The sequence below is a fragment of the Panthera uncia genome, chromosome E3, assembly GCF_023721935.1.
Source record: "Panthera uncia isolate 11264 chromosome E3, Puncia_PCG_1.0, whole genome shotgun sequence".
In the NCBI taxonomy this organism is placed as follows: Eukaryota; Metazoa; Chordata; class Mammalia; order Carnivora; family Felidae; genus Panthera; species Panthera uncia.
In genome coordinates, this window is record NC_064815.1 from 32,880,097 (window position 1) to 32,901,850 (window position 21,754).

At 65.1% G+C, this 21,754-nt stretch overlaps 1 protein-coding gene across 4 annotated transcripts in view; it reads left to right on the forward strand.

The window, feature by feature from the left end:
• Nucleotides 1–21,397, forward strand: part of MAD1L1 (mitotic arrest deficient 1 like 1) — a 317,349-nt gene extending 295,952 nt beyond the window's left edge. For all 4 annotated transcript variants that reach the window (XM_049638985.1, XM_049638986.1, XM_049638987.1 and 1 more), the window contains one exon: nucleotides 20,953–21,397. In XM_049638985.1, the coding sequence (XP_049494942.1) occupies nucleotides 20,953–21,111 (159 nt within the window). In that variant the 3' untranslated portion in view covers nucleotides 21,112–21,397. The remainder of the gene's footprint in view (nucleotides 1–20,952) is intronic.
• Nucleotides 21,398–21,754: the final 357 nt, after the last annotated feature.

The window sequence follows — 21,754 nt, forward strand, 5'->3', positions numbered from 1 at the left end:
GAGCCGTCTGTCTTTCTGGCACGTTTGCTGCTTCTCTGCCCGTCCCAGCCACATGCGCGGAGTGACGGCCGGCGGTGCACCTGCGAACTGGGGCCCAGCGGTTTGGGGAGACTCTTGAGCCGAGCCCTGGTCCCCACTAGGGCAGTCACCGCTGCCCGGGCCTGAGGTTCCGCGGCGGGTACGCCCGATGCACGCCCGGCTGACCCCAGCTTCCCCACGTGGGGCTCAGGACCTTCCCCTTACCCAGCCTGGGGTCTGTTTACACTGTAAACTGTAGGAAGCGCCTCCGGGGTTAGAAGGGGCTGGTCCCTCGGAGAGCGTGCCAGGCTGGGGTTCCCGAACTTTGTGCAGGACCAGCCAGCGACTGTTGTGGGCCTTAGAGGCCGTGCAGTCTCTTGTCGCGATGGTCTGCTGTGCCCGTGTCAGGCACGAGCAGCCACAGATGGATATGTAACTGACTGGCCATGGCTGTGTGCCAAGAAAACTTTATTTACAAGACACAGCTGGTGGGTTTGACCCAAGAGCCATGGTTTTGCTGACCCCTGTTCCAGAAGATGGGTCTGTTTGTAGCACTGACCCCGGCAACTTCCTCAAGTTCATGTGTGTGTCCAGCCTCCACTCCTCCCACACGTCCCCCCAACGCTGCCGTCAAGGGTCACTGGCCACTGGGCTCCCCCTGGGTGCACCAAGTATGTGCTGCCTCAGGACCTTTGCATCTACCTCTCCCACTTCCTGCGCCCCCTCAGAGCCATATGCCTCGTTCTCCGCCTCATTCAGGGCTCTGTTCAAGGGTTACCTTGCAGATGGGCATTGTATGACCATCTCTGTGGAAGAAAACCCACTGCCTCTCCAGAGGCCTCCCCTGCTTCCTTTTTTCGACGTTGTTTTACTTTTTACTTAGAATCTGTAAGCTCTGTAAGAGCAGCGATTTTGTCTTATTTATTTCCAGTTGTGTCTCTAGCAGCTAGAATAGCGCTTGCCCCATGATGGGCATTCAGTAAGTGTTGGAGGGGTGGGTGGGTGGGTGGATGAGTGGGCAGATGGATGGGTGGACGGACACACAGGTGGTGATTGGATGGGGGGGGGGGGGGGGAGGGAGGGACAGCTGGTAGGAGGGGGGGTGGATGGATGGACAGCAAGACGGTGGGTGGACAGGTAGGCAGATGGTGGGTGTGTGGGTGAAGAATGAGTGAACGAATGAATGAATGAATGAGTGAATGAGGAAGCAGTTAATCCTCTCTGGAGGCTCTGGGAGGATGCACAGGAGAAGCAGACTTCGAGGTGGCCCTTGGAGGGCGAGGAGGGCCCACTGGGAGCAGGTCACACAGGCAGAGGACCGAGCGCACGCAAAGGCGCGAGACAGGAGAGCGTGGAACGCGTGTGGGGATCACGTGGCTGCAGGGCACGGGGCGTGGCATTTCTGCCGGTGGCATTGGCCTGTGTCGGGGGCAGCGGGAGCTGAGGGGACGGCGGGTGGCCTTCCGGTGGCCTCAGGGTGCGGGGAGGCGGCAGCACGGTGGAGCCTCCGTTGAGCGCACAGGCCCGGCCGGCCGAGCTCCTCGGCTCCCTGGGTGCGTTTCTCGTGTCCTCCCAGAGGGCCCCGAGGCGGACGCCGTTCCTGGTGTGTCAGGGAGGGACAGAGGCCCCAAGAGGGCTCGCTTGCCGGAGAAGATTCGGGGCCGGGCTGCCGGCCGCGGGGAGCGCGTCCCCCTCAGGGCCAGGCCAGCCGCGCCGCTTACCGTCCACTCCCGCCTGAGGTCCCCACAGCTGCCCCAGCCTCGTGCGCCACCTCACACGGGACGGGTCGGCACCCGAGCCTGGTCGGCTCGAGAGCGGGCGGGGAGGCCGTGTGGGTGTGGTCTCGGGGTGCCACTGCCCGCCACCCCAGGACCCTGGCATCTGCAGAGACACGTCCCCGCGGCCGCCCCCTCTCACGCAGGGCGCCACCGTCCTGGTGCCAGCACGCCGACTGCGGTGCCCAGGGACCCGGCGCGCGGCTCCGGGATCCCTGCCGCTGGTGACGGGCGCTCCGGCAATGACTTCCCGGCTCTGAGCCTGACCCCATGGCGAGGAAAATCAGGTTGAAATTAAATCAGATTTCAGATGTTAAACCAACCAATTAAAAAAAGCAATCACGTAGAAACACGCATTTTTCAAACCGCAGTTGTCTACTCTGTCGTAATTAACGGCTCCAGCGGCCCCAGGACACGTCCCGGTCCCCGGCAGGTGCCGAGCGGGAGGAGGTGCGGGTCTGCGGGCCGGCGGGGCGCCCGCCCCCTGAGTGCTCCCCCAGGTCAGGCGCCTGCACCCCGAAGACCCCCTCTGTGAGTACCAGGCGCCCCTCCTTTCCCGACGCCCAGCCCTACTCCTTCCCGCCCCTGTACCCGGACCCCGCCCCGTGCTGGGTGCCTGACATCACAGAGGGCAGTCGGTGACAGCGGAGCTGGGGCCGTGGACTACCGTGGGGCGGGACGCGGCCCCTCCTGGGGTGCCAGCCAGCGCGGTGCGGCCGGAGCCTGGAGTCGGGAGGCCCGCGCCAGAATTCCAGCCCGCGCCCTGCCTCAGTGTCCCTGTCCGCACCCTGGGGGCGGTGGGGGCTGGCCCAGGTCCTCAGGCCGCCCGCAGCTCCACGACTCAGCACGAGCTGCACCGAGCTCTTGTCCCGTGACTTCTCCCCTTGCTGCTCCCGGGCTCTCGGGAGCCGCCCCCCAAGGCACCAGCCAGGCCGCTATGACAGCCCCGTGGAGACCCGCCGGCCGCGGCGGGAGGGGACCTCACTTGTACCCAGCTTGGGAAGGAGGGTGAAGACCCGCCGTGCCTTCCCACCAGGCCCCGAGGGAGCCTCCCAGGTGCCCAGAACAGGAGGCCTCGGTGAGCGTTTTTTGGATGCATTCCAGCCATACTGTGTGCGTGTTGCCCACCTTCCGCGCGTTCCCGGGGCTTCCCACCACTGCCCGGCACCCCCGCGTTGGCCCCGGGCTCAGCTTCAGGAAGCCCGTCTTCCCACTGTTGCCGTGCGGTTCTGTGGGCCGACGGGATGCCCGGGGAGGCGGGTTTCGGCCCAGTGACACGTGAAGGTGGCCCTGTGAGGTGCTGAGCTCCCCGTCAGGATGTTGCCGAAGTGGGGTCACCAGCCTTAGCAGAAGGCGGCTGTCTGACCAGACGGCATCTGAGGTCCCTTGTATCTCAGGGCCCCCGTGAGCCTGGAGCCCCCACCCACATGCCCCTCTTAGGCTACACTTCCTTGGGGTCTCGGCCCGAATGCTGCCTTCCCAGGGGCTGGGTCTCCGCGTGCATTGTTGACGGGTCCCGCCCCACGCCGCCACAGCAGGTCCTCGTGTCCTTTGCCGTCCTCCGCCTCCCGCTGTGGTCTGGCGAGTACTCGGGGCGCTGGTGCAGGGGGGACACGTGCGAGCGCGTGAACGAGCGGTTGTGTGAACGAATGAATGGATGGGTGAGCGAATGAACGAGAGAGTGAACAGACCAGTGTGAACGGGCAGGTGAGCAGGCAGGGGGCCGGGCGGGCGGACGGGCCGGTGAACCAGTTTGCAGGGCCGGTGAACCAGTTTGCATGCACGGCCGCCAGGGGGGTTGGCCGCCTCTGGAGGGTGCTGCTGGGGCAGGCCTGGCCGCCTGCGCCTAGAGGGGTCACCTGGGTGATGGCGGGGGCGGAGTCGGAGCCCAGTCATGCGGAGGCCACTGGAGACGCGGGTGATTTAGCGACGTGATTATTTCCTAATGCGATACCTCAGAGCTTTTTATTAGATTTCCCCCTTTTCCTTCCAAATGCTCTTTGGAAATAAACACCTGGGGCTGTTATACTTTACTCGGTTTAATTAACTTTTAAATCACACGGCGTCACCCGGACCGCTCTCAAATGTCGGCTCCCGGCTGGGCCGGGGCGGCCCGCCGTGCTGCCCCCACAGGTGCCCTGGGAGCCCCCAGAGTCCAGGCCGCGGCCCTCAGCCCCTGCCCCGCCGGAGGTTCCGGGCCGGCGGGCACCTCCCGGGCCAGCGGACGCGGGGTCTCGCCGCAGGACGAGAGGCGCCCACCCGCAGCCCAGACACGATGAGACCGGCCGGGGAGGTTTTCCAGAGCACGTGCCAGCCCCGCCCTCTGGGCATCGCGGGGCCCCGCTCCGTCCGTGCCTGGCCGCCTCCCTTCCCGACACCCCGCAGCACCCCCAAAAGGCCCAGCTGCACCCACTGGACGTGTCTGCCTCTGTTTCCGGGTGCAGACGCGCTGGAGCATCGGGAACGTCTGTCTGCGGAGGAGCACGGGGGCACCTCTCCTCACGCAGCGCCCGCCCGGCCTTTAGTCCGGCTCCATTTGGTGGTCTCCCTGCGTTCAATAATTTGTGACTCTCCGGGAAATCATCTGCTTCCTTCAGGCTTTCAAACCACCCATCTTATCCCGGAGCACTTTGAAAACACGGGCCTCGCACGAGTTATTTGGCGCGGTGGCGGCCAGGGAGGCGGTGATGGCACGTAGCGGGTGCTCCCCCGTCCTGGGCGTCTGAGATCCCCGAGGTAGGCACCAGCCCCTGGGCTCCCCGCCCGTGGGCCGCCTTGCTCGGGGCGGTGGGCGCCTGTGGAGGCCGTCCAGTGCTGGCCTGTCCTGGTCCCGGGGAGTCGGAATAGGAGGAGGAGGTCACTGTCCACAGGTGCCCCAGAGTGGGGCGCCCGGTGTTTCCAGGGCGCTCGCCCTGTAACGCTTGGGGCATCTGCCCCGGGCCGGCCCATTCCGTTGTCACTCGGGGACGGGAGGCCGTGTCCCTCTACCTTTCTGCCAGGACAAAGGCTCCGAGAGCAGCCTCCTCTGGGTGGCCTGAGGTCTGGCCTCTGCCATGACGGCCGTGCCCCCAACACCGCAGCGGGGACAGCAGCGTGGAACCCGGAGGGCTGTGGTCTAAGGGTGACTCTCCCTGAGAGGGAGGCCCTCCCGGCGGATCTGGGGCCCTGCCGCCATGTGGGCAGTGTTCCGGCGAGAGAAACGGCGCATGCCGGCTTGTTCGGGAAGTTAGATCCCCTTAATGTCACACGCTCGGCTGGAACGTTAACCACTGTTTTCAGGAATGAGAGCCTGGCTGATGGTGCTCGTCCGGGAGGCCCAGCCAGCGTGAGCCCTCTCTTCGTAAGCACACTCTCCCCCTCTGCGTCCAGGGAGAGGGGCCTCGGCGGCCCTCGTGGCGCGCCTCCAGAGCCACGTCCACCCACATCGGGCCTGTGTCCCTTCCCCACCAGGACCTTTGGGGGCCCCCCAGGGCGGAGGCGGGACCGGCCCAGATGTCACAGACACGGTTCTCGGCCCGGGAAGTGCCTTCCTGCCCTGGGGTGTCGGAGCGCGTGGGCCCTGGCCGCCGGGGGCCTGGCCGACTGCCCTGTGCACGGGCAGCCGCCCGGACCACCGCTGCTTCAGGACAGCGACCGTGACGGCCTTCCCGCCCTTTGTTGGCAGGGGTGCTGGGCCTTCCAGACCCTCCTGAGCCACGTCCCGTCCCTGGACACCTGGCCCACTGCCCCATGGCCCCAGCTCGTTTGGATGTGAGATTTGGTGCTTGCTAAACAGAAGAGGCCAGACTTCGGTAGGGACAGATGTGAGCTCTTCAGACACCCCCCAAGAGAGGGGTGATTTGCCTTTCTCAGAACAGGCTGGAGAATCATTTCCGAAATTAAATCACAGGAAGATACCTGCCGGATGTGAGCAGATGGCTCGTATCCGTTCTTGGGGCCGAGGAGCAAATCGCTGCAGATACGTTTTCAAGTTTCTTCTTCAAATGAACGTGGTCAGTGAAGATGCAGTTACCAGCAGGACGTGGGCTCTACTGCAGGATGAAGAAAATCCTACGATACGATTCCAGCCCCGTGAAGCGGGTCTGAAAGCAAATAGCTCCGTGCGGCCGAGGCGCTGACGAGACGGAGAACACACGTCACACGGCCTGCACCCGCAGCTGGCATCCGTCCGAGCGTTATTTGCGAAGCACGAAGGACTTCCTTCCTCCGGCTTTTATTGTCCGAGGGCAGGGGTCTGGGGGAGGGAAGCCGTGTGCGCGCCGTGCCCTTGGCCGCAGAGCGAGGGGCAGGCCTGCTCAGGTGTTTAACGCGGGTGCCCACACGGCGTGGCGTCTCCTCCCTGAGGGCCGGACCGTGGCAGGGGGAGCCCGGGACCCTGTGCTTCCAGCCGGCTCTTTGTCCAAGAGGAGGGGGGCGGAGGGGAGAGCCCTCGGTCCTGGTGACCCCACCAGCCAGGCGGCCGTGTCCCGTCCCGAGTCCTCTCCATGGGCTGGATGCTTTGTTGGTCCCGAATCACCCCTCGGTTTGGGGACGCCTTGGGTGCAAATGACTCTAGTTTGATCGGCATCCTTGGGTCTTGGTGCTTGCTCCCTTGGTGGCCTCGGTGGCCTCCACCCCGGTGGTGAGACGCTGCCCCACAAGGGCAGACCGCATCTCACCCTGGCTGTGCTCTGGCTTTCACCCAGACTTTTGTACCCCTTGTGGAGCTGAAGGCGGGGGCCCGCGCAAGAGTGGGGTGGCACGTGCCCCCTGGAGCACGGATGGAGGGCCCGGAGGCCAGCCGTGTCCCCTCCTGTCTGTCCCCCGCTCCCGAGGCACGGCCGCCACTCAGCCGTCCTGACAGCCCTGGGTGGTGGTGCCTTAGAATGGGTTCCCGTGGAGCTCGGCTGCAGGGAGAGGCCCCCGCCCCCCTTTGGTGGCAAGGCTGAGCGTGTCCGCGTTACTCTGTGGTCCCCCCAGGCCCTGCGGAGGGAGTCAGGGTGGCCAGCGTGGCTTTGTGAGCCTGGCCTGAGGCGGTCCATCACCCCGGGCCCGCTGCCTGGCTGGTGCACACCCAGGGACTCGAGCTCAGAGAGGCAAGCGAGAGACCGCGACGGCCGTGCTGCTCAGTGCACTCCATTCTGGAACCAGAGGGAGACAGGCCAGTCAGTGGGGTTCCGGGCCGTCGATTTTGGGTTGCTGACTTCCCGGCCGCCAGATGCTGAAGGAGCCGGAAGGGCCGCTAACCGACCAAGGTCAGAGCCGCGGCCGCCCCTGCGTCAGTATTCTGGGCACGGCTGTGCTGGACGGAGCCGCGCTTTGGAGCGTGAGTCCCCGCCTCCCACGGGCTGGGAATAAATAGTGGGCTCCCAACCCCAGGCCGGCACACTGCCCGGTGGCCCGCCAGTCTGCCAGGAGGGATCGTGGGAAGCAGGAGACCCCTGCTCCAGCGCCACCCCCCCCCCCCCCGTGCCCTGCGGTCGGCCCACCCGGGCAGTGCCTGTAATGGTACCAGGCAGCGCCCGTGCCCAGAGAGAGCAAGACGAGCCCTGGGCGTCACCGTGGTCCCCTCCCCCATCATCCTGCCGCACGGGCTCTCGATGGAGGGGACAGTGACCCTGGCCGTCAGGCCGTGCGTCGTGACGGCAGCACGGGGACGGTCATGCCGCCCCGGCTCACAGTGGAGGGGTGCAGCCCAGGGAGGCGGTTCTGGCTGAGCTCCCAGCCCCTCACCTCTGGTGCACACGCCCCCCCCCCCCCCAGGTGGAAAGGGAAGATGGGGTCAGACATTGGGATCCTCTGCACAGTGTCCAGCACATGCCGAGTCCTGTCAGGTCACCCTGGGGGCAGCCCAGGGCTCCTGTGTCATCGCAGCCCCTCTCTCCGCCTCGGGGCAAAGGCAGATGTGAGGGGAGGTGTCGGTCCCCCGCGTAAGGAGAAGGTCCCAGGTGTGGCAGCCCCAAGCTCAGCTCTCGCCTGCCCCTGCAGCCCCCACCCCGCCACAGGCCCTGTGTCCCCCGCCACGCCCACCCGCCCTCTTCGGGGTCTGCCTGTGGGGCGTCCACCTGTCTCCTGCTGGGTTCCCTCCCATCGTCCCTCCCATCTTCCCTCGGGCTCAGGCCTGCCTGGTCACGGGGTCACCCTGCAGGTCACGGAGGGTCCTGCAGGAGCGCGCACCGTCACTGCGTCCCGGAGTTTGTGACGGCCCAGCCCTCGTCGGCGGGATGCACGCGGCCCCGTGACAGGATGTGACCCGAGCGGGGCCAGCAGGGGCGAGGCACGGGGACGCCAGCCCAGATGCAACCAGCATCGCTAGTTCTTTGCTTCGTTGTCTCTTCACCCGTCGTGAGATTGTGCCGATTCACGTGGATATCCCAGCCGTGGCTTCGGCCCACCCCTCCAGAGCCTCCTTCCTGTCAGGCGGGCGCGTGTGTTTGCAGGGACCAGACTTCCGGGCTGTCCTGTCGCCACGGCGGCACGAAGTGTGGGGCAGAAGGGAGGTTCTCACCAGCCTGTCCCGGGGGGAGGAGCGCCGGCGGGACGGCTCTTGCGAAAGCAGGGTGTCCTCGGAGACCGGTCCTCGCCAGACCTGCCCCTTTGGAAACGAGAGGGGTGCCTGAAGCGGCACCCCTGGCTTCGACTTTGACGCCTTCGCCTGAGGCGGAAGAGGCCCGGTAGGAGACAGGCGCTTCGGCGATGAGATGTTTTAATTGCATCCTAAGATGGGATCGCAATAAAGAACGCCGAACCGTGGCTAACCGATCGTATCTCAGGTCGGCCCAGCGCGCTCATCGGGCCGCGGCCCCCGGGGAGCCTTCCGGGTGCAGCCCGCCGCGCAGCAGGCTCAGCCCGGGGCTCGGGAGCAAGAGGGAGGCTCCTGTTCTGCTCAGTCGATGTATCGCCCATCCGAGAGCCTTCGGGTTCTCCAAGGAGGAGGGAGGGACGCGCCATCACGCAGGGTTCACAGCGAGACGGAGGGTCCCGGCGGAGGGTGACCTGCTCCTGCTTTTCCGGCCACCCTGCCTGCCGGCGAGGTTCCGGGGCTCGGTGTGCGCTCCCGAGGGTGACAACGGGAAGCCCGGGCCGCAGGCCTGCCTGGTGGGCGTGCTGGGGCCTCACCTCGGCTCAGGGTTCAGGCCAGCAGCCTCTCCCCGGCGGGCTTTCCCGTTGAGCCACAGGCGGGCGGAGGTGCACGCGGCCTCGCCATATCCCGGTGGCCTGGGCAGGGGGCAGGAGGGGGGCAGAAGCCCGGGCCAGGGAGGACAGGGGCACGTGGTCGGTGCTGGCTCAGGGCCCCGGGCGGGAAAGGAGGGCCGAGGAGGCGGGCAGTCTGTCCTCAGCCGGGCCGGGCCCTCCTAGGAGGCTCCAGGAGACCATCACCGTGGAGCAGGCACCCCCCACCGCGGGGTCCCAGGACTCCTGCCCCGGGTCCTTTCCGGCCGCCGCCGGGGACTGTGACGGGCTCCTCAGCGCGGAGCAGAGCCTGAGCCCCGAGCCCCTTGCCGGGACTGGCGGCGACTGCAGTCCCGGAGACATGGCCTTGGGGCCCCTGGGCCGGAGCCTTGGGAACGGCCGGGTTGCCCCAGGGGCCAGGGGGGTGGCGGCCCCCCACAAGCCCGGAGCAGGGGTCGGAGGGGCCGGGTGTGACCTGTGGAATCTGTTGGGTCTCCCTCTCTTGTGTAATCGCCGGCGTGGCAGTTGCAGAGTTGAGATGCGGCTTAAAAAGCCTTTGTGAGTAATTAGTGTCAAAAACACAAGATCTACAAAGCCATAAACTCACAGCTTGGTGATATTACCGAGTACTAATTAAAAAAGAAAAAAGAAAATTTCCTTTCATGATCAGATTTTCAGCCTTGCCAGAGATGAAAAACAAGGCAGTTTGCAGATGATACCGACGCCAGAGGGCTGAGCGGGGTAGTCAGCACAGAGATGGTGGCAGAAACGTGAGGGCTGGGGACCCTGGGACATTGTGGGGCCCGGCTCCCCGAGGCCTCAGCCAGGAGCGCCCGTGGTTCCTGGCGGGGACGGAGAACCCCGAGTCAGGGACACTCACAGGCCCGAGAGATGGGGCCTCGTCCCCCAGCGGGGCCCTGCGCGGCAGCCGCGGCCCCTCGTTCCAGGGGAGGGGGTTCTAGGTTACCTGGACCGCGTGTGCCCCGGCTTCGGGCCGCCCGGCCCCTCCGAGCCTCCCAACAGCCTCCCTGCCCGGGACCCCCGCGGGAGAGAGGCACCTGGCAGGAGCGGGGGGCCCTCGCAGAGCCACCCTGTGCGCTTCTCTCGGCGCAGACAGAGGAGGGGACTCTGCTGCCAGGATGGAGGCTGCTTTAAGGCGCGACCCTCGCGGCCGCAGGAGGGCGAGGGTCGGGCAGCAGGTCCCGATCCCACGGCGACCGGGCGGTGACCACTTCCGTCCTCGTTGCTCAGGGCCCGTGGCAGCCACGCGCCAGCCGGGTGACCGGCGAGGCCCAGCGCACAGCGCGTCCGGCTGCTCTTACGCCAGCGTGACTGTGGAGACACAACTTTCCGGGAGTCACGTCCGTCACAGGGATGTCTTTAACCCAGGGCTAGCACAGTGTGCCTGCTGCACGGCGTGTGACCACGGCCAAGGCACCCGGGCCACCAGCCGTGCTATGCCAGCCACCTGTGAAGTGCGGGCTGCCCCCCCCCCCCCAGCCAAGTGTCTCCCCCATCTGGTCTCGGGGTCCTCGGGACCGGCCTCTCCGTACGGCCGGGCCCGGCACTTGTGTCTCTGTGTCCCTGGCCCAGGGTGGGGCCGGGAGGCGGTGTCCGCGGTGGTGGCCAAAGGAGGCGGCCTGGGCCCGGTGGGAGAGAATCCCTCTCTCTCAGCCAGGTCGCTCTGTCGATGGCACAGGACCAAGCGTTTGCGGACCCTCGGTATCCGTACCCGCAGCCGCTGGCTTACTGTGCTGTAGGGCCCGGTGAGAAGACCGCATAGCGCTTTCTCCCAAGGCCATGGGAGCCAGGAAGTCCCTGTGGAGGCGGCTGGGAGCAGGGAGGGCGTCTGTGGAGCCGCCCCCGCCTCCTCACTCGGAGCCGCTGGTGGTATTCCCGGGTGTTTGCATTCCCGTGTTTGAGGCCCCTGTGTGCGTGCACAGCACACGTCTGCTCGGGTTTTGGTCAGGGGTGCGCGAGCCTCCCAGGTCATCGAGGGGAGAATGGCCGTCATAGCAACACGGGGTCGACAAGAGTGTCTGTCCGCACCATCGCTTCCTTTTGTCGGATGCGTTCCGAAGCGTTTGGTGTTTTGACGCTGTTGTGAAGGGGATTGCTTTGCCGCTTCTAATCTCTCCTTGTTGCTACTGTAGAAAAGCAGTTCGTGTTTGAATATTGATCTTTTATTTTGCACCCTCGCTAACCTCATGTGTCGTTCCTGGTATCTTTGTAGTGATTGGATTTTCTACCTGGACCGTGACGTTGCACCTGCACGGGTCCACACAGCCTCCAGAGCGATGCTGAGCCAGCTGGCGAGCCTCTGCTTGCGGCGGGCGGGGAGGTGCTCGCTCCCGGGCCGTCGACTGTGGCGTGAATGTGGGTTATTCGCAGGTGCCGTCGGTCAGGCTGAGGAAGTTCCCTCCTGTTCTGAGAATCACATGGCCCTTCTTCTTGACGTATCAGCAGTGCTGGGCTCGCCGTGGGCTTGGGGCGTGCTCGTCCTCATCGGGTGTCTTAGACTTGATGTCGGGCTGGTATTGCTTCCTCCGGTGTTGCGTGTTGCGTGGGACCTGGGGAGCGCCACCAGCCCAGGAGATGCCGTGAGAGGTTTTCCGTGGCGGACACAGGGCTTAGCGGGTTTAGCCCTCCTCTGCGGTGAGCTCGGCGAGTTCTGTCTTTCAGAGTTGGTCCGCTGCATCTAAGTTGTCGGACTCACCGACGTGAGGCTGGTAGTGCTCCCTCCTTGTGTTTCTGACATCTGTGGGACCCGTGCTGTCACCCCCGTCCCCCACGACCCCATCAGTCGTCTTCCGCCCTTCATTCCTAAGCAGTCTGGCCCAAGTGCGTCAGCCTTGTTAATCTTCGCGGACCACTGCGGGTTGTATTTTTTTCTCTTGCTTTTCTGCTTTCTAGTTCATTGATTTCCGCTTTGATCTTTGTTTCCTTTCTTCTGCGTACATTGGGTCTCATTTGCCCTTTTTATTTCAGCTTTTTGAGGTGCAAGTTGAAGTCACTGACGTGAGCCCTTTCTTCTTTTCTCGCATAGACATTTAGCGCTAAAAACTTCCCCAAGGTCTGCCTCAGTCTCTCCGCAAATTCGGATGATTTTGTTTTCAGCTTCATTCAGTTGAAATGACTTAGTAATTTCCCTCTTGGTTTCTTCTTTGACCCAGGGGTTACTTAGAAGTAGGTTACCAAGTTTCCAAGTATTTTGACAATCTCCAGCTACCTTTCCGTTATTAGGTTTTGACTGAATTTCATTGTGGTCGGAGAACATACTTTGCATGACGTTAATCCTTTAAAATTCGTCGAAATTTGTTGTAAGGTCCAGAATGTTGTCTGTGTAGCAAACATACTTAAAAATACCGTGTATTCTGCTGGAGCGTGTGCTATAAACGTCAGTTACGTCAGGTTCTTTGATAATCTTGTCAAACGTCCTATCTTCTATCAAAGTCTCGCCGATTTTTTATCTTTTTTGTCAATTAAAGACAGACAAGCGTTGAAATCTCTGACTAATTCTGGATTTGTCTGTGCCTTCTTGTATTTCTGTCATTTTTTTTTTTTTTTATTTCATGTATAAATTAGTCCTGTTATTCTGAAGCTACCCTCATCCCCAGGGACGGTCTTCGCTCCAAAATCCGTTGTTTCCGGCCTGTCTTGTTCCCTGAACCTCTTTGTCTGCCTTCCTCTGGGTCGGGGGAATGTTTTGTACAAGTTGGTCTGTCTCCTTCTTCGACTTACTGTCTGTACTTCTTCATGCTGTTTTGAGGGTTGTTGAAGGACTTGGGTGCCTCTTCCCGCAGCCTTCTCGCGACGTGGGGCGTGAGAACCCCGCCGCTCCGAGCTCCCTTGGATGTCACTTTGTGCACGCGAGGAGGCTCGTGGCCTGCTGCTGTCACGTGAAGAGATTTCAAGAGTCGGGGCTTCCCTCCGCTCTCCGTGCTCCCATTTCCACTCGTGCGCGTCTGGAGCCGGCCTCACCTTCTGAACATTTCCACGGGGAGTGGGGGGCGCTGGGGGTTGTGTTTGGTTGCTGCTTCTGTACTTTGCAGGCCTCCGTGGTCGCCAGTGAGCGTCCGCTGTCACCCCATCCTGCGCCTCTGGCCATGTGTCTGGTTGTCTCTGGCCGCCGTATCTTAAGTCGTTCCTGCTTTTGAGCACTTGGGTTACCGTGCACTCTGGTGTCATTTTCCTGACTTACCTTTCATGTTCGGTAAGGTTTGCATCACCTTTCAGGATGTTTTTCTAAAGGGATTTTTTTCTGCCCTCCCATATCGACAGTCCATGGCGGAACAAGCACTCACCGCGAGCACGGTGGCGGTGGCCCGACGGTCAGTGGCCGGACTGCGCCCAGGTGGGCCCTCCTTCGCGCCACAGCCACGAGTCTCTTGGGGAGAGACTCACGTGGGTCCGCTCAGTTCCTCTCGGGCCGTTGGCCGGAGGCCACCGTCAGTTCCCCCTCACGTGGACAGCCCGTGACGTGGCGGCTGGCTTCATCCGTCTTGTCAGCACGTGAGTGAGTTAATATCCGAGGTGGGGACACAGACACCGTGTGCCCCTTTCCACTGAGGGAAGTCCAGCTCGCAGAGGGGAGGGGAGGGGAGGTGCCACGGTCACACGGCGAGTGGGAGGGGCAGCCACGATCGGAGCCCAGGTCCCCAGCTCAGTCTCTGCCGCTCCCCCAGCCGGCCGCCTGTGTCCCCGTGAGCGCTCCACCGTACCAGCTTGTCTGGACGGGGAGGGGGGCTTCCTGTGTGACCTGGTGCCATCCGCGTCATTGCGCTGAGGGTGGCTGGCTAGGGGACACGTGCTCCAGCCCATCTGGCCCGGGCCCTCCCGGGACGTCCGGCCTTCAGAGCCGTTTGGGGGCCCCTTGCACTTGGCCTCCTGCCCCTGGGAGCCAGTAGGAGGGAGGTGGCCCGGCCCCCACGGTTGTCCCCACCTTCCTCCCGGGATGGGAAGGAGGCCTGGGCCGGGAGTGGGACGCCAGACGGAGCCTGGCCCTGTGCCGATGACCTGTGGGCCCCCTGGGCACCCACCTGTGATGCACGAGGCTCGTTGGAAATGACCCTGGGCCCTCGCCGCCCATGTGCGCCCTCCTGCCCCTCCCTCGTGAGGCCGTGGGAGCAGCTGCACAAACCGGGGCGAGGCACGAGGGATGCAGAGCCGTATAAATAGAGTAATAATAATAACAACTGTGGGCTCGGAACCGATCTGCAGCTGCCGGGGCGCCTGGCCTCGCCCCCCCCCCAATCCCCAGAGCACGCTGGGGAGAGGTCGCCCCTCGCCGGGGACGGTAACTCCAGCAACGCCGGTATAATTAGAACATGCGGTATTTAGCCGTTTCCCGGCACAATTGAGCGGGGATAATTGGGGGAGCGATTTCCCTCCGCCCCGTGCTGGACATGCTTTTTGCCAGCTCGGCGTTTGCAGCTTCGTGCTGGGACGGGCTCCTCGGCGTTCCGTCCAGCTCGTCCCGATCCGCTGGCCACCACGTCCCTCTGCCTGTGCCCAGGCCTTTTTGGGTCCGCCTACGCCGAGCACCGGGGTCCCCCCCCCCCCCCCCCGCCGCCCGCCCTCCCTGAGGGACAGCAGTGGGCGGGGACGTGCACCAGAGCCGGAGGCTGGCGGGGCATGTGGGGGGGCGCCTGGGGGGCAGCAGTGGGAAGGGCCTCCTCGCCCAGCCCAGCCTACAAGGTGAGGAGACACAGGACACAGTCACAGTCGGGGGCGGGGGGCAGCAGGAGCGGCCAGGTGGGGGCTATGCGGAGGAGGGATCCAGGGCCGAGGGTCACCTCCGTGTCCCCACGCGGGGCCCGGGTGGGCCGGGCCACTTACACCACGACCGATCGCCGCCCTGGTGCGTGGTTCTGGGTGGGAGACCCGCGGGTGCCGTGGCGGGCATCCCAGGGGCCCCAGTCCCGGGACCAGGCGGCCGGTGAGGCCCACGAACTCGCACGTGCCTGTGGCAAGAACAGCGCGTGTGATGAGTGCCCTGTGTCAGAAGTGCCGCTCTCGGAGACCCAGTTCGCATCGGGCTGGCCCTGGTTACGGAGACGACGTGCGGCCGCGGTAGAAAATCCGCAAAGTGCACAAAGCCGTAAGGAGCCACGTTTCATCGCAGCTCCCTGAGCTAACCACTTACGTTTTGTGGTTGACACGCTTTTTCTCTGTGCGTGTAGAGCCGTGTCGTGTGTGAGCATGACCCACTGCGGTGCGTGCTCAGGGGGCTTCCTCCGGCACGGAAGTTCAAGGCGACTTCCTAGCAGACGTGGCGAAGCCGCTGTCCGCGCATCACCGGTGGGCGTGTGCCGGCTCGGGCAGCGCGTCGGGCCCTCGCCCGCGTAGCCGGAGCTCCCTCGCAGCCTGGCTAGTGCGCGCAGCCGGGGTGCGCGGCCTGGGCCGCCCCTCTGCAGGGCGGGCTGGTCCCCGGAGGAGGAAGCGCCTGTGCTCCTGGTAGAAGGCTCCTCCCCTAGACGGGGCCACAGCCACCCACCACCCACCACCGAGCGCGTCCCGCCGAGCGGGGGCTCTCACACCCGACGGACGCGCGGGACCCGAGCTTCGCCAGAGCGCCCCGGGTCACCCAGGGCCGGCACCGGGAGGAGGCCGTCCAGACGGAGGGGTCAGAGCAGAGGCGTTGGGCGGTCGCGTCTGAGTGGGGGGACGGCCGCTCAACCCCGAAGACCCGGGGTACGCGTGCGTGGCGGCGGGAAGGGGGTGCCCGGCACGCGGCAGGCGTCTGCGCACGTCTGCACACACCGACCGCCCCCCGTTGTCCCCGCGGGGCCAGCATCTGGCCGTGGAGCCCGGCCGGGACCCGGCTGCAGAGAGGCCGTGCCTGCGCTGTGCCCGGGCTCCCAGCCCCTGCCTCGCACGCGAAGGCCCGGGGGCGGCGCCGAGGACGGGGCCGGGATGGGAGCGGCGGGCTTCGCGGGACGCAGGGCCGCCTGGAGCTGTGTCCACTCAGGTGCCTGCCGCCCCCAGATCCGCACGTGAGCCTTCATGCGACTGAAGACGGCCGCCAAGCAGCCGGCCTCCCCCGGGCCTTGCAGCCACCAGCTTCCCACCTGCAGCCGGGGAGCCAGTGAGGGAGTGGAGGGCCGGCCTCGGGGCATCTGAGCGCGTGGGCGAGGTGAGCCCCGGGGTGGCGTGGGGCTGCCGTCAGTACCCCCACCCGCCCCGTCCTGACTGCGGCCGCCTCTTCCCCGGGCGTCCCGGGAACGGAGGGAGACGGTTCAGCGAGTCACAGAGATGAACAGACCGTCGCAACCGCGGCCAGCGCTGTGCAGGAGGAGGGGGCCCGGCTGCACCCGTTGCTCCAGGCCCTGTTCCGGCAGGGGGGGGACAGCCGTGAGCGAAACACAACCGTGCACCTGACCTTCCAGCCAGGAGGCGCCGGGACACAGAATGCCAGCCCCGGGTCACTCATGACTCGGACGTACCCCTTCCCGGGCGGGCTTGTGTCTCGGGAGCAAAGGCTGGCAGTTTCCATGAGGCCCATCGGTTTGTCCCGTCTTCATTCTGTTCTCCGGACTGTGCTTTCTGTGTGAAGTCTGACAAGTTCTCCGCCTGGTCTTAGGTCCTGAAATGTCGTCTCTGTGCTTGAAGGTTTTTATGTTTTACGTGTAAGTCTGTGATGGGCGTGGAGTTAAGTTCTGCGTGAGGTGTGAGGTTTAAGTCAGAATTCTTTTCAGTTCTCTCGTCTTCCTCCATGGGGCAGCTCTGGCACTTGCGTTAAGAAGGTTGATGGGGGGGGCGCCTGGGTGGCGCAGTCGGTTAAGCGTCCGACTTCAGCCAGGTCACGATCTCGCGGTCCGTGAGTTCGAGCCCCGCGTCAGGCTCTGGGCTGATGGCTCGGAGCCTGGAGCCTGTTTCCGATTCTGTGTCTCCCTCTCTCTGACCCTCCCCCGTTCATGCTCTGTCTCTCTCTGTCTCAAAAATGAATAAACGTTAAAAAGAAAATTTTTTTTAAATGTTGATGGGGCACATTAGTGTGGACCTCCGTCGAGGCCCCCACGTGTGTGTTCTGCCCCCAGGACGGGACAGCGCCGCCTGTCCCACTCGGAGGCCGCGTGGGCCGTGCGCGCCCGTCTGCCGAGGGTTCTCTTCGGGAATGGAGGTCGCGTTTTGTCAGAGGCGTTCCCTGCGTCGGCAGTGGGACTGGGTGTCCTGGGGTTGTGGTGACGCGTCCTGACTGGTCGTCAGCGCACCGGCCACACGCAGAAGTGCCTTGCGCGTGGTCCTGGCGTAGTCGCCGCTCTATACTTCCCGACCACATTAGCTGAGCTCTGTTGAGGGTCTCTGCACCAAGTCCACTTCTCTCTTCCGCCTGTGCGTGTGCGCCATTTCTGGCTTGCTGTCGGGCGGACACGCCTGTGCGCAGGAAAGTACTCTCTCTGCTCCGTCTTCCGGAACAGACCGTGGAAAATGGGCGTTAATTCTCGTTTAAATGTCTGATAAAATTCTCCGGTGGAACCACGTGGGACTGGAGATTTCTTCTAGAGCGTTTTAATTACAAATTCGGTTTCCTAAACGGCCGCCGGACTTGTCGGGTTCGCTGCTTCATCTTGACCGAGCCCTGGTGCTCCGTGGTGTTTAAGGGACGCTCTGTTCCCAGCTGTCAAGTTTATGGGCATAAAGCGTTTTTAAGTGTTTTCTTATTATTCTCGGAACAGCTCCAGGATCTCATTTCTGGTATCGGCAGCTTCTGTCTTTTCTCTTCCGTCTGTTTTGTTGCTGGTTTCGAAGGACCGGCCTCTGGTTGCAATACCCCCTCTCCTGTCGTCAGTTTCGTTCATTCCTCCTTGATCGCGACCCTTCCCTTCTCTGCCTCTCGAGGCAGAGCCCCGACACCTGGCGGGTGGTCCTTGGTCTCCAGCAGGGCACCCCGGGCTCTGTGTCCCCCCCGGCTCTGCCCGGTGCGCCCACGAGCCACGACCCCGCGTATCGTCTCGGCCCGCGGGGTCACGGAAGCATGCCGCGTCATCTCATGTGTCTCTCGTCACCGAGCTGGGGCCCCCAAGTCTCTGTGACTGTCCACCGTCTGTTTTCAGGCCCCAAGATGCTCCCGTCGTCCTGCGTTTCCCTCCAGCTGCCGTCAGCCGCTTCCTCGGGAGTCGATGGGGCCTTGTGACAAGCCGCCATGCCACCGTGACGCAGAGACGATACCCCGCTCCCAGAGTCTTGAGAGAGTGGTGTTCGCACTGCCTGTTTGATCATCTTGTTGTGTTGTCTAAATCTTGCTCAGGTGGGGACGTGAGGACCCACACCTCGCTATGGGTCTCATCTCTGGATTCTTCCCGTGCCTTCGTTCGCGGGATTGCCTTCGGCTCCCTCAGCAAGCGGTAGGCTTGCACTCGACGGGAATCCCCTCCCCCCTGTGCCGTCCCACGGGCAGTCGGGGGCTTGGGAGGGGGCCACCGAAGCGGGGGCAGTTCCCTACTCAGGGCATCTCACAAAGGGCCCGCCGCGTGCCGTCCCGCCAGCTGGGGCGCCACAGGCTGGCATTTAACGAGCCCCATTGGAGCCACTACGTGCTTCGTCCTCCGATGACGCACAGCCCCGGAGCCCCCCGGCGTCCCCGCGTGGCCCGTCTCCGCAGACTCGCGCCGTGGCAGACGGACCTGGCCGTCTGGGTCCCGGCCGAACCCTTCGAGGCAGGCCCAGCTCCGCCGTCTGGAGGGAGGGGAGGCCTGGAGGCGAGTCCAGGCTGAGGTGTGAGCGCCGGACCGCACTGACGGCCAGCCAGGGGCCACCGGGGGTCTTACTGTGGCGGAGCGCCTTGCTCGCCACGGGGCGCCTGCCAGCCACACCGCGGCCTGTCACTCCCAAACGCTGGGGGCAGAGGAGGCAGAGACACAGGCCATAAATATTTCCAGCCACAGCCAACGCGTCTTACTGGGCAATTTGCTTTTTAAAAAATTGCTCTCTAATTTTAAGCGAACAGCCTCTAATTAGAGTGATTTACAAGGTACCTGGGGACCGGGTGGTATTTGAGCACGGTGGAGCCTAGCAGAGATTGATTGGCATGGCGTGACCAGGGCACATGCTGGCAGCCACACGGCTCCACGCCGCCTCTGAGCAAGGACACGGCCCTTCCCACGGAATGGGCCGGCGTGGCCGGGGGGGTGCCGGGGGGCGGGTGGCTCACAAACCCTCAGCTTTGAGAAGGCCGCCCTGGTCACGCCTCCTTCCTGCACGCCCCCCGCCAGCCCCAGGGCACAGCCAGTGTCTCTGTGGCCGTGCGCTCGCCTCCTGAATGCCGGACAGGTGCACTGAGGTGCCCAGGATGGGCCTCGCGTGGGCGAGCGTTAAGTGTCGATTGTTCGAGACACGGCCGCAGTGCTGGCAGCCGCGAGGGATGTCTGATGTGTGTAAAGCATGGCTGGGGCCCCACAGCCCAACAGGGATCTGGGGAGACACCCGGACTGAAGGCCCCCTCCCGGGCGGGCAGGGGTCCCGGCCAGGTGCAGCACGGCGTGGAGGGACCCCGCTTCGGAGGAGGGTTGCCACTCAGCCGCCGAGCCAGGCGGGCGCCACGGCCTCCCTCAGCGCCCCCCCCCCCACCCCCACCCCCGGCCTGAGCGGTGCCCTGCGTCTGCTCCCCGCCCCTCCGCTGCCGAGGATCAGCCCCTCTGACATTTAGGGGAAATTTTCACAATTGAGCAGAAGGCAGAAATGAAAGGATTTTCTCGGTAAAAGGTCAGAGTGGTTTCTCTTACTTTTGTTTAAAAATGGTCCGTGTTGAACTGTGACAAGCCTAAACGTGCGGACATGCAGGGGAGCAGGGTGGGTGCCCTGGGGAGGCAGCAGAGGCCGTCCGCGCGGCACACAGGCGGGGGGGCCGCTCAGACGCTGGGCGCCACGAGCTCCAACGGCCGCCGGGAGGGCTCGTGGGACAGGACGGGGGAGCAGGCAGGCCGGCTCCAGCTCCTTCCTGGGGTCTCGGAGGGAGACCACCGCCTCCCAACAGGCGCATCCAGGCGTCCTTCCCGGGCGGAGGTCGGTGTGCGGGCCGGGTGTGTGGCCCGCCGCGTGCAGGGGTGAGCCGTGCACACGGGCGGAGCCAGGCAGCCCCCGCAGCTCCTGGGAGGAGGGTGGCCCCGTCAGGCTGTGGGGCAGACGGGGGTTTAGTACACGCGCCCAGCCCCGGGGGGGGGGGGGGGGGGGGGGGGGGGAGTTCCCACGCTGTGCAGTTCACCCCGCGGCTTGCTTTTTGGTGTATTTGGTGTCTTCCAAGCTGTGCCGCCACCACGACCCGATTTCAGAACTCTCGTCGCCCCACCAAGGACCCTCACGCCCACTGGCAGTCCGTCCCGTGCCCAGCCCAGCCCCTGGCAGCCACTGATGTACTTTCCATCTCGCGGACTCGCCGTTCTGCACACTCCCTACGGATGATCTGACCCACGCGTGTTGTTCCGTGTCTGGGGTTCGTCCCTGGCGCAGCAGGGGTTAGGGCTGCGTTCTTTTCGTGGCTGAGTAACGGTCCGCCGACGGACTCCGTGGGCGGCGTGCGCACCCCGGCTGTTGTGCGTATCGTGGCCGGGAGCGGCTCCTCCCGCGGAGAAGCAAGGCCCACGAGCGGGGTTGGCCTCCCAGCAGGGCCGCCGGTGGGAACCCCCTCCGTTCTGTGGCCGGCGCCAACGGGATTGAGCACCAGGGGGCACGGCCGTCCGCCCGGGCGCGGAGCAGCTCTCTGGGGCGGCTCCGGCCCCTCGCCCGTTCGTCTGTAGCATCGGGGGGTGGGGCGGGGTGTCAGCTGCTGTCACGGGGGCCGGGCTCTGAGGACGGGGAGGGCTGGGCAGACCGACAGAGGGCAGCTGGGCACCCGGAGCCCACGCCCCACGCCCCACGCCCCACATCCCGTCTTCTGCACCCCCGCCGGGGACGGGGTCCCCGTCCCGCCCTGTCCTGGACCGAAGGGCCCCGGGGCAGGGGCGGGGGGACCCCGCAGGCCACCGCACCGCTGACCGTGTGTCCTCTGTGTCTCCCGCCCGCCCTCCAGGCCACGGGACCCTCAGGCGCCAAGATGCAGCTTCTGGAGACGGCCTTCTCACGCACGGTGCCGGAGCTCATCGAGCTGCACCTCCTGCGCCAAGACAGCATCCCCGCCTTCCTCAGCGCCCTCACGCTCGACCTCTTCAGCCGCCAGACGGTGGCCTAGCCTGCGGCTCACGCGGAAGAGGGCAGCCGGCGGGTCCCAGGCCCACCCCGCCTCCCGCCACGCGGCCCCACGGACCCCGGCCGCCCGCACCCGTAAGCCGGCAGGGGCTGAGCCGCTCTGCGGGGGAGAGGCCGCACCCTCCTCCTCGCCCAGGACGTTCGGTGCCGCCGCTCCGGGGGGTGCCCGGGGGGCCCGCTTCCGGCCCCCTCCCCAGTGTGTACCCCGTCCACACACCGCTCAAACCCGGCAGAGTCCCTGCTCCGTATGAAATAAAGTTTGCTCCTCGGCCACCCCGCCGGCTCGCTGTGTGCGTCTGAGAGGACGGGCTCGCCCTGCCCACCAGCCCTCGGTCTGGCCCCGGGGCAGCCCCTGGACACCAGGGGACGGTGGGTGGCAGCCCGGGAGCCACCGCCCCCAGCAGAAGAGAGGGAGCGCGTGTTCAGGTGGAACAGAGTGGGCGAGATACTTCCCCTGCCCTGGACTCCGCCCCCCCCACGCCCCCACCCTCCCCCCGCCAACGGACCGACGATGACGCTCACACTGTGCGGCCCCAGGTGCTGGCCGGGAGGGCGGCTCCAGGCCCCGTGTGGAAGTGCTGGCAGCCAGCACCCCAAACCCCAGGCCCCCACGGGCGACGCTGGTG